The sequence below is a fragment of the Danio rerio genome, chromosome 15 (assembly GCF_049306965.1).
Source record: "Danio rerio strain Tuebingen ecotype United States chromosome 15, GRCz12tu, whole genome shotgun sequence".
NCBI lineage: Eukaryota > Metazoa > Chordata > Actinopteri > Cypriniformes > Danionidae > Danio > Danio rerio.
In genome coordinates this window covers 44086606-44101669 of record NC_133190.1, presented here as the reverse complement: position 1 = coordinate 44101669, position 15064 = coordinate 44086606, and the positions used below count along the sequence as shown (strand labels likewise).

General features: G+C 38.2%; 2 protein-coding genes across 9 annotated transcripts in view; both read left to right on the top strand.

The window, feature by feature from the left end:
* The first annotated feature begins 2359 nt into the window (after positions 1–2359).
* Positions 2360–6954, top strand: LOC108179239 (NLR family CARD domain-containing protein 3-like). Its single transcript, XM_068213793.2, has 5 exons — positions 2360–2558; positions 2860–2942; positions 3114–3224; positions 3535–3645; positions 3742–6954. The coding sequence occupies exons 1-5, from the start codon at positions 2553–2555 to the stop codon at positions 5489–5491; spliced, it is 2061 nt and encodes a 686-aa protein (XP_068069894.2). The 5' UTR covers positions 2360–2552; the 3' UTR covers positions 5492–6954.
* A 98-nt stretch (positions 6955–7052) lies between these two features.
* The window catches only part of si:dkey-121n8.7, a 38890-nt gene continuing 30878 nt past the window's right edge, over positions 7053–15064 (top strand). The window contains exons 1-7 of one of the 8 annotated variants that reach the window (XM_073924004.1): positions 7060–7086; positions 7160–7239; positions 8286–8332; positions 8545–8633; positions 8914–9021; positions 9274–9381; positions 14504–14617. In XM_073924004.1, the coding sequence (XP_073780105.1) occupies positions 8584–8633; positions 8914–9021; positions 9274–9381; positions 14504–14617 (380 nt within the window). In that variant the 5' untranslated portion in view covers positions 7060–7086; positions 7160–7239; positions 8286–8332; positions 8545–8583. Of the gene's footprint in view, positions 7240–7588; positions 7812–8285; positions 8333–8544; positions 8634–8913; positions 9022–9273; positions 9382–14503; positions 14618–15064 lie in introns of those variants that run through there. The other 7 variants (XM_009291920.5, XM_073924007.1, XM_073924003.1 and 4 more) reach the window with 7 other exon arrangements.

Below are 15064 nucleotides of genomic sequence, written 5' to 3'. Positions count from 1 at the left end.
GTGTGTGTGTGTGTGTTTTACAGGGTATGCCTAAGCTTAAACGCCCTCTAGCGGTGAACTATTGTGATTTCCAAACCTTTTGAGAAACCTTGAATGTTTCAAGCGCAGATCAATATACTTATTTATATTTTGCTAACGAAATATTAGAAAGTTTTAAATGGAGGTGAATGACTAACTTTTCTTGACTGTGCCTAACCCAGGGCTGATAGTGGAAAAAATTCCTGAGCCTGAACTTTTTTTCCTTGTCCCTGAGGTGAGTAGGGGTGGGGGTACTATGTATGCAACGCACTTTTAACACATAACTTGTGGGCCCCTGGGCCCAAATATATTAACAGCCTATGTGTAACCCTGATCATCATTATTGTCAAGTGGCTCTTTTTAGACACATGCCAGTAATGTCAGTGACACATGCCAGTAATGTCAGTGATCTTGTGACATGTGCCAGTAGGTGTCAGTATAAGCAAGTTATAAGCACATTAATCTTATAACGCCCTATTCACACGGGGCTTCAACGTCAACGCTTGACAGAGGGCGTGTCTGAAGTTGGAGCTGAAACGATCTTCATAGAAGCGTCAGCCAATGAAATTCAGTCAGCAATAGGCCGCTGTCTGAGCTGGTGTATTTGCATACAGCGATCTGATTGGCTGACGCTTCCGTCGGCGCTTGAAAAGTTGAGCTGGTCCCAACTTCTGAAGCGAGGAACGCTTCTGAAGCGGCGCCGACGGATCCACAATGCAGTTCGGCAACGCCTGACGTCACCCATTCAAAGTGAATGGGAAGCGTTGACGCTGACGCCCCGTGTGAATAGGGCGTTACGCAAAGTCTCTTTGCTTTAATATTTAAAAATCATTAGGCAAATGACACCTGTTATCTTACATGCATATATGTTATGAGTTTTCAACATGCATTTTATTATAACTTTTTAAAGGATATTATTTAAAATACCTTAAAATGAAAATAAGTTAAATAATAAAATAAATGAATGAATTAAAAAAATAGAGAAGTCCATATTGTAGGGAACAAAGGAACTGCCAGGATGCAATAATATACAGTACAACAGATAAGTGTAACCCCTCCCATACATAATGCCACAATAAATTAGACTGACATGTACTGTCAAATGACTATATTACGTACGGAAGTATGACTACGAATACATAAAATAAATGCGTTTAAATTTAAACATCGTTGAGTAGCTAAGCAAATAAACTAACTTGCGACGCGATAAATTAGGTTAAAAGTCGCGTAATGATTAAATATGGTTTTGCTCGTGTTAATTAATGTCATAAGCTTCGCCGGGTGTCGATGTCACTGCAGTGACATGCAGCGCGACACTCTGAGTGACACAGGTCACTACACATGCCACTAGCGAGTGACACATGACAGTGGAAAACCGGACGTGCCACCGGAAGTGTCACTACACTCAGTGGCATGTGCCAGTGTCATCTGTACGTCAGATGTCGTGTCAATCCATGTTAAAACTGCGAATCCGCGTTCAAGCGCACACAATAAGCTAAAACTCGCCCCAAGCACCGGCAAAAACAAATAACAATGAATGTGTCGAGGAAAGAGTAAGGACATATCTTAATTATTTATTAATAAACTTATTCTGAGTCAGTGTCGCAAAGATCCTGACTGGCAATCTCCTGATCAAACAGACAATGATGGTCTTCCGCTGGGCGCTGTTCGTTAAAAAAAAATATTTTTAACGAATAAAAAATGCTCCAAACGTTTTCCTAAATAAGCTGAATAAAAAACGAAACTAAATATAAACACTTTGCCATTAGACTACATACAAAACTGAACTATTTCATAGCTGAAACACTAAGTTGTTTAAGGAGAAGGGGGAAATATATTTTTGTCCCGTCTATTGCTTCACCGTTATTTCGAGAATAAACCCAGCGTAAATATGCAGATGTCATTCCCAAAACATATCAGCGTATATGTGCCGAAAACGAAAGTTTCATACAAATTCTGAATGGATTATAGCCTGGAAAGTGCAAAGCGCGCTCCTCTTATTATCACTAAAAAGCGTCACTAATCTTAGTTCATAGAGATCTCACAAAGATCCGTTATAATTTATAAAGCTCTCTAAATTACACAATTAATCTTTTATTTACATGGCGTCTACACTCAAAAGATGATTTACGAGCACACAAAATGGCACTTAATAAAAACCAATCCAGCGCTTTCAGCAGTGAGTGAATTCTGTTAATCAATAGAGAAATGACAGATCAATATCCGTGAACCTGATTTTTTCCCCCCGCAGGCCGCAGCCACAGTACGCCGGAAATCCGGCGTGGTGCCGGAACGCTATCACCCCTGCTAACCACTGCGCGTAATGTGACGTCACCATTCCGACGTCACAAATATAAAGTGAAAGCAAAGTTGAGTCATCGAGTCGATCCGTTAGTTTTCCGTGTGGAGCATCACTTACTGTACTTCACAGGAACTTTATCAAAACAAATCACGGGTTTACAAGTAACTTAACAGACGTATGATTATAACTCTATCAGCTCACTCTACGCAGATCTACAGTTTATAACAAGTTGATGAAGGTGAGTGAAACGGGAAACTGCTACTTAATATTTTTGGAAGAATGTAAATATGATTTAAATGTCTTTGATATGTTGTGTTAATAAAAGTTTTTATCATAAACCTGAATACATTTGAGTTAAACTGCGCTTCCCATGAGTGGAGTGTGTTAGCAGGAAATGCAGTTTGCTCTGAGGTCGTGTTAGTCCTGTGGATTATGTTTAGGCGTGATTCCGTAAAATTGTTCATTTAAAGAAATTTAATCTGATTTCAACTGAATTATTGTTTCTTTGTTCTTTCTATCTAATCGGTTGTGCAGATCAGATCAATAGTATGAAGCCCAGATCCTGTTTCATAATGGACGACACACAAATATCCAGAGATGAAAATGTTTCTCCAGGATGCAGGTACTTTGAGTTTAATTACAAAAGTAAAGGAGGAAAGCAAACTGCTGTGAAGTTAATGTACAAATGCAGACCAGATTCTTTACAGTGTACTGTTTGATTAAAAAGTGCTAATTTAAAAAAACTTTGTTTAATGAAGATAATTAAGATAGATTGGTCTGTTTCCTGTCATAGTTCAGTTCATCAGAAGAGATCAGATCCAGAGCCCAGCTGTGTGTCTATGAGGAGTGACTCTATGGATCAACCAATGCACTTTAAGAGTGAAGACACACCACCTGATCTCAGGTATATGATTTAAAATTTAATTAGAGTACGGCTGTTTATGTATTCAGTAGTAGTAGCAGTAATAATATCATTAGTAACTTATGCAAGATATAAAAATGTTTGTTGTATATTGTGGTAGTTATTTATCTTTTTTTATTTACTAAATGCTCTTGCAGAGGTACAACATTAAAATAATCAGTTCAATTTTACATTTTGTGATTAAACATTACAACTGTAAACAAAAATTTAAATGTATTTTTCTGATACATTAAAATGTACAGAAACTTGTTTAATATGATCATTTGAAAATTAACCTTTATTTTTGTTTTAGTTCAGTTCATCAGAAAAGCTCAGAGCCCAGCTGTGTGTCTATGAGGAGTGATGATGAATCTGTGCATCAGCCATTACATGTTAAGAGTGGAGACACAGAGACTGATCTCAGGTAAAACAATTATGTGAAGGTTACATGATGATGATGAGGATACAGAAAAGGCTTTTTGATTATTAACTGTAATAATAGATTTTTACAATTTTACAGCCATAAAGCCCTCAACACATTTAGATCAGATCTGCTGAAGAAGTTTGAGTGTCTGTATGAGGGAACAGCGGCGCAGGGAAACCCAACACTCCTGAATGAGATCTACACAGAGCTCTACATCACAGAGAGTGAGAGTGGAGAGATCAGTCATGAGCATGAGGTGAGACAGATTGAGACACAATCCAGGAGATCAACAACAGAGGACACAGCGATCAAATGCAGAGACATCTTTACACCTTTACCTGGACAAGACAAAGCCATCAGAACTGTGCTGACGAAGGGAGTCGCTGGCATCGGAAAAACAGTCTCTGTGCAGAAGTTTATCCTGGACTGGGCTGAAGAGAAGCAGAATCAGGACGTCCAGCTCATATTTCCACTTCCTTTCAGAGAGATCAATCTGATGAAGGACAAAACACTCAGTCTGTCAGATCTTCTTCTGCTCTTTTTCCCTCAAACTAAAGAAATGGAAATATCCAGTGACAAATATAAAGTGCTGTTCATCTTTGATGGTCTGGACGAGTGTCGTCTGTCTCTGGATTTTAAAAGGAATAAGACTCTGAGAGATGTGACCAAAACATCATCAGTGGACGTGCTGCTGACAAACCTGATTGTGGGGAATCTGCTTCCCTCTGCTCTCATCTGGATCACCTCCAGACCAGCAGCAGCAGATCTCGTCCCCTCTGAGTGTGTCCATCGAGTGACAGAGGTACGAGGCTTCAATGACCCACAGAAGGAGGAATACTTCAGCAAGAGAATCAGTGATCAGAGTCTGGCCAATACAATCATCTCACACCTGAAGTCCTCCAGGAGCCTCTACATCATGTGCCACATCCCAGTGTTCTGCTGGATCTCAGCCACTGTTCTGGAGAAGATGTTGAGTGAAGCAGAGACTGCAGAGATTCCCAAGACTCTCACTCAGATGTACACACACTTCCTGATCCTGCAGACCAACATCAAACGTCAGAAGGACTATGAGGAGAAGCTGACAGATGAAGACATGATCCTCAAACTGGGGAAAGTGGCTTTTCAGCAGCTCATGAAAGGCAATATAATCTTCTATGAGGAAGACCTGAGAGAGTGTGGCATTGATGTGGCAGAAGCTTCAGTTTACTCAGGATTGTGCACTCAGATATTCAGAGAGGAGTTTGGCTTGTATCAGGGGAAAGTCTTCAGCTTTGTTCATCTGAGCATTCAGGAACATCTAGCGGCTCTATATGTGCACCTCTCCTGTATAAACAACAACAGAGATGAGTTTGAGCAAATCAACAAACAGAGTTTGTGGTCTAAGGTTAGACTTAACCTTGCAAAGTTAAAGTTACACTTGTTTCAACTCACTATATCAAATCATGTTTCAATATCCAAACTGCATCAGCGAGCTGTAAATGAGGCTCTACAGAGTAAAAATGCACATCTGGATCTTTTCCTGCAGTTTCTTCTGGGTCTGTCAGTGGAGTCTCATCAGATTCTCCTACAAGGACTACTGAAGATGAAAATCAGATCAATCCAGAATAATAAAACAGTCGAGTACATCAAGAAGAAGATCAGCACCATCGACTCTCCAGAGAAATTCATCAATCTGTTTCACTGTCTGAATGAACTGGGTGATCATTCACTAGTGGAGGAAATACAGCAGTATCTGAAATCTGGAACAATAAAGGGAGCCAAACTCTCTTCATCTCAGTGGTCAGCTGTAGTTTTTGTGTTGTTGACGTCAGAGAAGAAGCTGGAGGAGTTTGATATTCATGTTTAACTAGCTTTGTTTTCATCATCCTGTTTGCTCATAGAACCTCTGTTTTAATGCACATATTTGAGTATACCACCAGAAACAAGTGATGGAAGTGCCAAAGTCAGAAAGAAACTACCTTAATTTATTTTTTCACACTAGCTCCTGTTGGTTTTTGACTTTGTTTTATTAGTGGTAGATGGATAATGATATTGTAACAATTAGATATTCTGATAATACACTTTTATTTTTCTGTTCCAATGAACTTTCCAGGCTGGGTTTATACTTTAATGCTCAAAAAAATATGATACAAAGTGTCAAGAATTGTAGAGATCTTATTTGTTTGTTTCGTTTTAGGAAACAGCAGAAGTATACTGTAGTACACTAAGGTGTAGAGTCATCGCTATCATTTTGTCAATAAATCCTGAAACATTTCATATACCCTCAAGTTTACACACTTAATAAAAAACAATCTCAATTTCTCAAATGAAACACTCTCAGACTTTTGTCACTGACATTATATATTACGCATGTTGTGGCAAAGAAAGAGAGAAAGTAACCAGACAACACTCTATCCCAAAACCCAACAACTGATTAGTTCATTTAAGAGCTACGTTACATGTCTCCTATGCTAGCTTTAACATCTAAATATTATATGTATTTGTTTATTTGAATATTTGTGCAGTGATGGATCTGGTTTTTTTAGTTCCAAAAATTAAAATTGAGACATGTATTCATCCTTTACCAGGGTATATACAGAACTTCTCAAGTTGAACTTAATACATTTTACTACCTTTTTAATACCTTCAAAAAAAAAAAAATTGTAATACCAGCACAACTTAGAGTTGCAACTGTAGAGGCGTAAATTAAATATCTTTCCAAATGAAATAACATATTACAGATAACATTAAAGTAAAGCAGAGGGATTAATCAAGGAGTCACAATGGGCCTTTGTCCATAGCTTTTAATCAATGTCATACATGCCATCAATCTCAATAGCCGTTCTTCAAAGAACAGTTTGGTACGGTTACGGTTGTTACTTCACTGAGCCTGGAACGGCGAGGCACGATTTCAAACCGTTCTTGGCATGGTTAGACCAAGCAGAACTGTGCTGATAGATTCTGTGTGACGTGTTGATGTTGTGGCTCTGTTGCCAAGCTACCACACCACCTTTTAGAATAAAGGACTGCTCTTAACACAAATTGAAAATTTGGCTCAAATGTAATACCTCATTAGATGACGTTTACTACTTTTTAATAATTTTTAATGCCCTTAATTTTGGCTAATTTCGATTACTAACTTTTACAACATGCGGACACCCTGTTTGTTTCTAACCAAATGATTTTAAAAAGAGCTGAAACTTATAACCATTGACTGTTATAGTATTAGTTTTTCTTACTGTGGAAGTTAATAATTACAGGTTTTCAGCTTTCCTCAAAATAAAAGTTTTGTGTTCAACAGAAGAATGAAACTCTTGAAGGTTTGGAGCTACTTGAGACTGAGCAAATGTTCATTTTGGGTGAACTAACACTAAATGAACCTGAACAGCTCTTAAAACAATTACTTGTTTAGCCTGTTTAACCAGAAAATCTATCAGACAGGGAAGTAAATCAAAACACTCAGTGAGTATGAGTTCATGTAACAAATGAAGTGAAAATGAAGTTTAGTGTTAACGTTTTAACATTTTAACAACAGGATTCTACTGCTTGGATTATCACAATATTATAAAATATAGGCCATAATGCAAAGGTGGATGTCTGAAAAAGCTGTTTAAGGTGAGTGCTCAGAGAGAGGGAAAGATAAGAAGTGCCAGAAGGGTGTTAATAACCCTTTAAAATGGCATTGCCATATACCGAATAAGTTTCATCAAGTAAAAATCTTTTTAATGTTTATTTTATTAAGAGGTGTTTGATGAGTCAGCTTTTGGTCTTCTGCTTTTAAAGGGATAGTTTACCCAAAAATGAAGATTTTGTCATTAATTACTCAAATTTCACTTGTTTAAAATCTATTAGTTTTTTTCTGTTCAACACAGAAGAAGAATTTGTCAAAAATGCTGGTTGATGGGCCCATTAACTTTCATAATATTTTTTCCACTATTGAAGTCAGTGAGTCCCAGCAACCAGCATTCTTTCAGACAGGGAAGTAAAATAAAACACTAAGTGCGTATGAGCTTGTGAAAACGAAGTATCTAGAAAGATTCTACTGCTTGGAGTATCACAGTATTTCACAGGATCCTTTATGAAAGCTAAGCTTTGAGTTTAGCTTACATTTAGCTACTTGGTACAAAAGGCGGATGATGTTTACAATTCTGATGAAAAGAGCTGTCTGAAAACTAAAGCGGATCAAGGTGAGTCCTGAAAGAGAGACAGAAAGAGATGTCTTGGCATTAAAACTTTTATAGGGCATAAATAATCAATTTAAACGAAATTGCTATTTTTTATATAAGCATCAGTGTTTAATAAGTGTACAAACAGTAACTTTTAAATAATAATAATAATTTATTTAAGTGTTACATTTTTATTTAGTTTTATAAGACAATTCATGGGCTGCATTTGGTCTTCTGCTTTTAAAAGGATAGTTAACAAATAAATGAAAATTTTAAATAATTTACGCTTCACTTTCACTTAAAAAAAAACTATTTTGAGTTTCTTCAATCTCTTAAAACTAAATGAACATTTGTTATAGTTATGAAGAATGCTGATGTCCTGGACCCACTGACCTTTAGTTATTATTTTCATATATTCATATTGATTGTTTCATAAGTCAGTGGGTCCCAGCAACCAGCAATCTTCTTATACATTATTTCTTTTGTGCTCAACAGAATAAACTTTTGAACATTTAAAACTGCATGAGAGAGTCAATGATGAGGTAATTTTCGTTTTGGGGGTGAATTATACCTTTAAAAAATTATCAGCCTGCTTTAAAAATGCCAGGTATTTCCTGAAAATGTATATATGTGTTAAAACATTTAGCATTTATTATTATCTTTTGTATATTGTGGTTTGTTTGGGGATGTCTTTAGGTTATTTTAGTATTTCTGTTAAAATACCTGAATTATTGTGTTTGTCTCTTCAATCCAGAGTCAGTGCTGAAGATCAGATTTAGTTTCATCATTGGTCATGGAGGACACACAAACAACTATAGAGAAGGATTATTCTCCAAGATTCAGGTAAAATGATAAACAATACAGAAAGATACACAGACTGATCTCAGGTAAGGTTTCTACAGAAATAAACCTTTATGTTACAGTATTTCGTTGCTATATTTGTGATATCATTTCATCCATATAATAATTTTTTCTGCATGTTATATTTCTTACAGAGAGACAAACAGTTTAGTAGTTTTGTATCAGTGTATTGTAAAAAAACAAAAACAAAAAACTTTTTCATTACAAAAAATTGTTAAACAGTATAAATATCAAACCATTAACTTCAGTCTAACTGTTATAGTTTAGTCCATCAAAAGAGATCAGAGCCCAGCTGTGTGTCTATAAGGAGGGACCAGTCTGTGGCTCATCCAATAGATTTTAAGAGTGAAGATACACAGACTCATCTCAGGTATAAGATTTCTACAGAAGACACTATAGAAACTTATGTTACAGTGTTTTCATGTTATATTTGTGATTATTAGTTTATCCATATAAATAAATTTTTCTGTATATGTCTCACACAAAGAGACAAATAGTTTAATAGTTTTGTACCAATCTTTTGTAACAAAACAAAAATATATAGTGTTTTTTTTATTAGGAAAATATGTTAAACAGTATTAATTTCAAATCACTAACTTCAATCTTTCAATCTGTGTTATAGTTCAGTTCACCAGGAGAGATTAGATCCAGAGCCCAGCTGTGTGTCTATAAGGAGTGACCGCTCTGTGGCTCATCCAATAGATTTTAAGAGTAAAAATACTCATCTCAGGTATAAAACTTCTACAGAAGATACTCATATATTCATTCATTTTCTTTTCGGAAATTTTAAAATTGAAATTAAAACTTTTAATCCTTTAATTAATCTGGGGGTTGCCACTGCGGAATGAATCACAAATTTATCCAGCATATGTTTTACGCAGCAGATCTTGCAGATATTGTCTCTTCTATTACACATGAGACTTCGGAAGCAGAAGTGTGATGAACTCTCTGCAGCTGGTGACTTTATTCCCAGCTAATTGTGATTGCCATCAGCTGTGAGCAGCACACTGCCACATATAGGCATTCATTGGCCCATTTTCTTACTCTCCAAAATTATTGGTTATCAAGCAATACCTCTAAATGTGTCTGTGACACAGCATTGAAGTTCCATAATAATATTATTAATAATAATAATAATAATGTCTTTTATTTATAGGTGCTCTTTAAAGCACTTAAAGACACCTTACAATATGTCACAGGCACATCATAAAAAACGAGACAGAAGAATAATAAACATAATATTAAACCAGAAAATCATTAAATCCTAAACAGAAGAGCTTTAACCAGGGAGTTAGAATCCACCTGATGAATCTCTAAAGGCAGGGAATTCCATAACTGTGGTGCTATGAAGCTAAAAGCCCTGCCACCAAATGACTTCATCTTCAATTTGGACTTCATCCAAATTTGGAATGGATAACAGTTCAGCCGCAGAAGATCTAAGTGAGCGCCGAGGAGTGTACCAGTGAAGAAGGTCAGATAGGTAATCGGGTGCAAGGTTTTGAAGAGCTTTGTAAGTTAATAGAAGACTTTTATATTGTACACAAAAGAGAACAGAAAGCCAATGCAAGTAATAGAGAATTGGGGATATGTGTTCAGAAGCACGCGTGTAAGTGACTACCCTAGCTGCTGAGTTCTGGATTAACTGTAATCTGTGAAGTGGGTTAAGAGGAATACCAGATGTGGGGAATAGAAATAATCAATCTTTGTTGTAACCAGAGCATGTACAAGCACTTCAGTATTTTTTTGAGATATTGAAGGGTGAAGTCTTGCAATGTTATGTAAGTGGAAAAAAGGCAGATTGTGAAATATTGCTAATATGTGAATTAAACAACAGCATAATTATTGCTAGAGTAAAGGATTGAGCTTTGGAAAGAACAGACTCAGAGCCAACCAGTAGGGCTTTATTTTTACTGGCATTAAACTTTAAAAAATTACGGGTCATCCACTAATTAATACCTTACAAACATTTATTAGTAGAGATATAAACTTGCATATCATCAGCATAAACATATTAATACATATTACATATTAATCTTAGTCGACAAGTAGTTTCTATGTTTTTTATTTGCTTTCCAGACGACACGAGCATGTGCGCCGCCACAATAATTGCATGTGTGCAGGAATTTGCAAGGGTGGCGAAAGTATCTTGCAATATTAAAATTATGGCAGGTTTGAGTAGAAGAAGTGTTTTGAGAGAAGGGAGGAGGAAGTAGAGAGAGGATAGCAGAAGTAGAGGGGCGGGGTACGTAGCTGGTAGATCGTGGGGTTTGTAGTTCTTTGTCGGAGGAGGGAATTACGAAGGGACAGCAAGTGGTCGGGTGTAGGTTAGAGCGGCAGACCGTGCAGGACAGATTGCGACATCCTAACCGTACGTTCACACCGAAAGCGGCGAAAGCATCCAAGGTTGCTCTGGCCGCCCTGGCGACAACGCTCTCTGCCTTCAGCTCCTGCGGCGAGAGCGTCAAAACTCGCTACATAGATCTCATATTTAAAGGAGCCGTTGCAGCATATCAGTTACATTCCTGCATAAAACATGTTTCTAGCGTGAAAATGTTGCGCACTTCTTATCAAATTCATACAACAATGGAAGATCAAGTAGCGTGTGGCTTTGCTCTATTTATCCAATATGTGTCCATATGTCTGAAATATCCTGAAGCAGCAGTACTGTTTTGTACTGTCACATCGCGTGAGATTTCCGCTTTTTTAAGATAAATATATAACATTAATGAACATCAGTAACTCGCCAGTAACTTATTTAATGCATGTTCCTGTAGGAAAAAATTGTAAATAATTGGAAATCCGGCGACCGCAATAATCAAACCCTTGGGAACAACTGTGGTCGGAACCAAAGTTCACAGGTCTGTGTTCTCTGAACTGCTATCAAGCGATGGACGTCTTCATTCTGATTGCTTGCCGCCGAACCGCGTCATAGCTCATTACTATAAAGTTGACTTCATTTCAACTCTCCTCGACGCTCATGCCGGCGAAGACGCGCCGCACTGCTCCTCGCCGCTTATCGCCGCCGGCTCTCATTGAAAATGAATGACTTCCGGCTACTTTGACGCTCTCACCGCTTTCGGTTTGAACGTACGGTAAGAAAACTCTGTTGTGGAGATCAGTGTCCAAAGCCCCCCAATAAGTGCACTGATTCCACTGAGTGACGCGAATTGCGCATTTAGCTGAGAATAATTTGTGATAAGTGTAGAAATGTTTTCCCCCATAGGAGAGCGCCTCCTATGGGGAAAAACTGCGCAGATGGTTTCTGTGTATCGTGCGAAGGCTACGTGAAATTCGGCAATGGAAAGTGTGCGAGTTTGAGAACTAACTGGTGGTTTAAGAGTAATAGTGAATTCGCCCCTAGCACCTGTCGTTCTGCCGAGAGAGGTGCTACGGTTGAAAGGAGTGTAGAAAGGTCTATGTCGGCACCTGATAGGATGAGGTTTCAGATGGCGTTGGAGATCGGGGGTGGTTCCAGGACTGGAGCATTTTGCGGAATGGGAAGGGGCGTGGCTGTGTTTAGAGTGAAGGGGGGCCTTGCGGAAGAGATGTTAGTATGGAGGGTAGACTGTTGGGGAGGGTTAGTAATGGCGGTGGGTACTTGATGGAGGGATGAAGAGGGGAAAAAGGGGGTATTTAAGGAGGGGAAATTAGTAGGCAGTGGAACGGCGTTAGGGATCGTAGAAAAAGATTGAGTAGGAAAAAACTGAGTTGAAGAATGGGGAAGGTTAGAAGGGAGAATAGAATGGGGAGGGTTGAGAGAGGGGGTGAAATCTGGAAGAGCAGGAATGGAGTTTCCACTGGAATGTGGAGCTGGAGGACAGAGGAGGGGAGTGGGAAGTCCTGGAGTGGGGTAATTTTCGGTGGATTATTTGTATTTTGAAAGGTAATGGTAGCGGGTGCAGACTGTCCAGTAACTTGAGGTAGTTTTTTATTGGTTTTCCTGGTTGCTTTCTTAGGTGGTCCAGGGTGGTTTGTTGCTTACTGTGCAGAAATAGGTTGAGGATAGGGGGTGTGGCAGGAGCGAGTTGGTCTGATGTCCTGAGGGGGAGGAGTTGGTGATGGGGTGGCTTCGTAGAGCTGCAGTAGGTCAGCTTCATTGCAGCGGTTGGGGATGGATATACCAGCGTTTGTGAGGGTCTGGTGGAGTTCGCCGACTGTCATTTTACTTGAAATGAGGGATGAAGATCTGGAGAAGGTAACTTGTGGTTTGGAGTTATGGGGGATGGAGATTGTGGAGATAGCGATGGGTCCTTGAAACTGTAAAGCGGATGGGTCTTCTGCCTCTTATGGGAGCTTCGGTGTTGATTTGGTTTCCGGTCAGAGCTTGTTGTCCTTGTGCTGGTGTTCCTAGGGGAGCGGGTGTATCGGCTCTTTCCATGATGATGTTGTTGTTGTTTTGTTGATGACGTGTCCATTGAATTTTGGGTTTCTGCTGTTGCTGTTGTTGTTGTTGATGTAGGTTGTGATTAATGTAGCAGGCGATGGTACAGTAGATGTCAGAGATAGGAGAGGATTGAAGAGGAGCTGGGTCCGTCCTTCTATGCGTTTCTTCTGGAAACGAAGATAAGGGAATAGTTCTTAGCTAGGTAACTTATAGTGAGTTTGGATCAATCTGATTGGCTAGCTAATGAGTGTAGATGAGTGGCCAGCTGCAGTCAATCATATCACGTGCTCCTCTCGAAATTAATTTGTGAAACTTCATTTAGATTTTTTGGGGAAAAAAAAAAAATTCTACCCATCGGGTAGCTTTTGAGAAAAGCATGTCTAAAGTGAAATCCTTCATGGGTTTTTCAAATTCATTGCAGTCGTGACACACCAACATATCTGGGCCAGTTATGGGTTATTAACGTGGTTGAGACTTGAAACCAGACTTGGTCCAATCATGTACTGTAATTCTCTGCGGCATGTGGGCCAAGCAAAAGCTAATTGTGTGGGCCAGAGCTGGGCAAGAGAAGTTTTGCTATGTAGGATGATAGCAGTGGTGATATCTAAAAGAATAAGTATAGACAAACAGTCAGCAGCTAAGAGAAGATCATTAACAACCTTAGTGAGGGCTGTTTATGTGCTATGTTTAGGGCGGAATCCAGACTGAAAGTGCTCATGGATGTTGTTAGTATGTAGATGGGAGTGAAGTTGAGCTGCTACTGTTCTTTTCAATATTTTGAAAACAAAAAGAAGGTTGGCAGTTGGCCTGAAATTGTTTACATCATTGGGATCTGTACCAGTCTTTTTAAGTAAAGGATTAATAAAAGCTATTTTTAAAGATGAAGGAACAGTAGCAGTAGATAGTAAAGAACAGGCAATAGATGTTATGATGGTAAGAGATTGAATTAGTACAGGACTTAACTAGAATAGTCGGTGGGGGATCAAGTGAACAGGTGGAGATCTCATTAGTAATGAAATCAACCACCGACAGTTCAAAATTAGAAAAAAGTACTTACTGACCAATTACTGGGAATATGATCATAATGATTATCATAAGAAGATAAAACAGGTAAGCAATCCTCGATGAATTTGATCAATCTTAACACTGAGAAAGTTGAGTAGGGTCAAGTGAAAGAGAGTCATGGGACCTCAACAGCTGAGGAAAACTTTTATGTTACAGTGTTTTATGTTGCATTTGTGATTATCATTATGTCCATATAATCCTAATAATTATTATTTCGTTAATTAAATATTTAAAATTATAATACAATATTTTTTTCTGTAAATTTATCACACAAAGAGACAAATAGTTGAATAGTTTTGCAACAACAAGAAAAAATAATCAGTGTTTTGTTTTGTTTTTTTGTGAGAAGAAAATGTTTAAGATTATTAATATTAAACCACTAACTTCATTCTAACTCTTATAGTTCAGTTCACCAGGAGAGATCAGAGCCAGAGCCCAGCTGTGTGTCTATAAGGAGTGACCGCTCTGTGGCTCATCCAATAGATTTTAAGAGTGAAGATACACAGACTCATCTCAGGTATAAGATTTCTACAGAAGACACTATAGAAACTTTTATTTTACAGTGTATTATGTTATGCATTACGTTATCTCCATTTTTTTTATTCTCTAATATTTTCATTTACATATATTATTGACCAGACAATTACACATACTGGGCTCTATTTTGACGGTCCATGCGCAAAACGCAGGGCGCAAATGCTTTCAGGGCGTGTCAGGACGCGTTTTTGCTAATTTAAGGACGGGAATTCTGCCTTGCGCTTTGGCGCATGGTCTAAAAGGGTTGAGTTTATTTTCTTAATGAGTTATAGGTGTGTTTTGAGAATAAACAAATTAGAGTCTCATCTCCCATTCCCTTTAAGAGCCAGCTGCGTCGCGCCAAGAGCGCATTCGCTATTTACAGGACGCAAAGTAAGTCTAAGTGGAAAAAATGAGCATTTCACAAGCAAACAGTTAACAGTTTTTT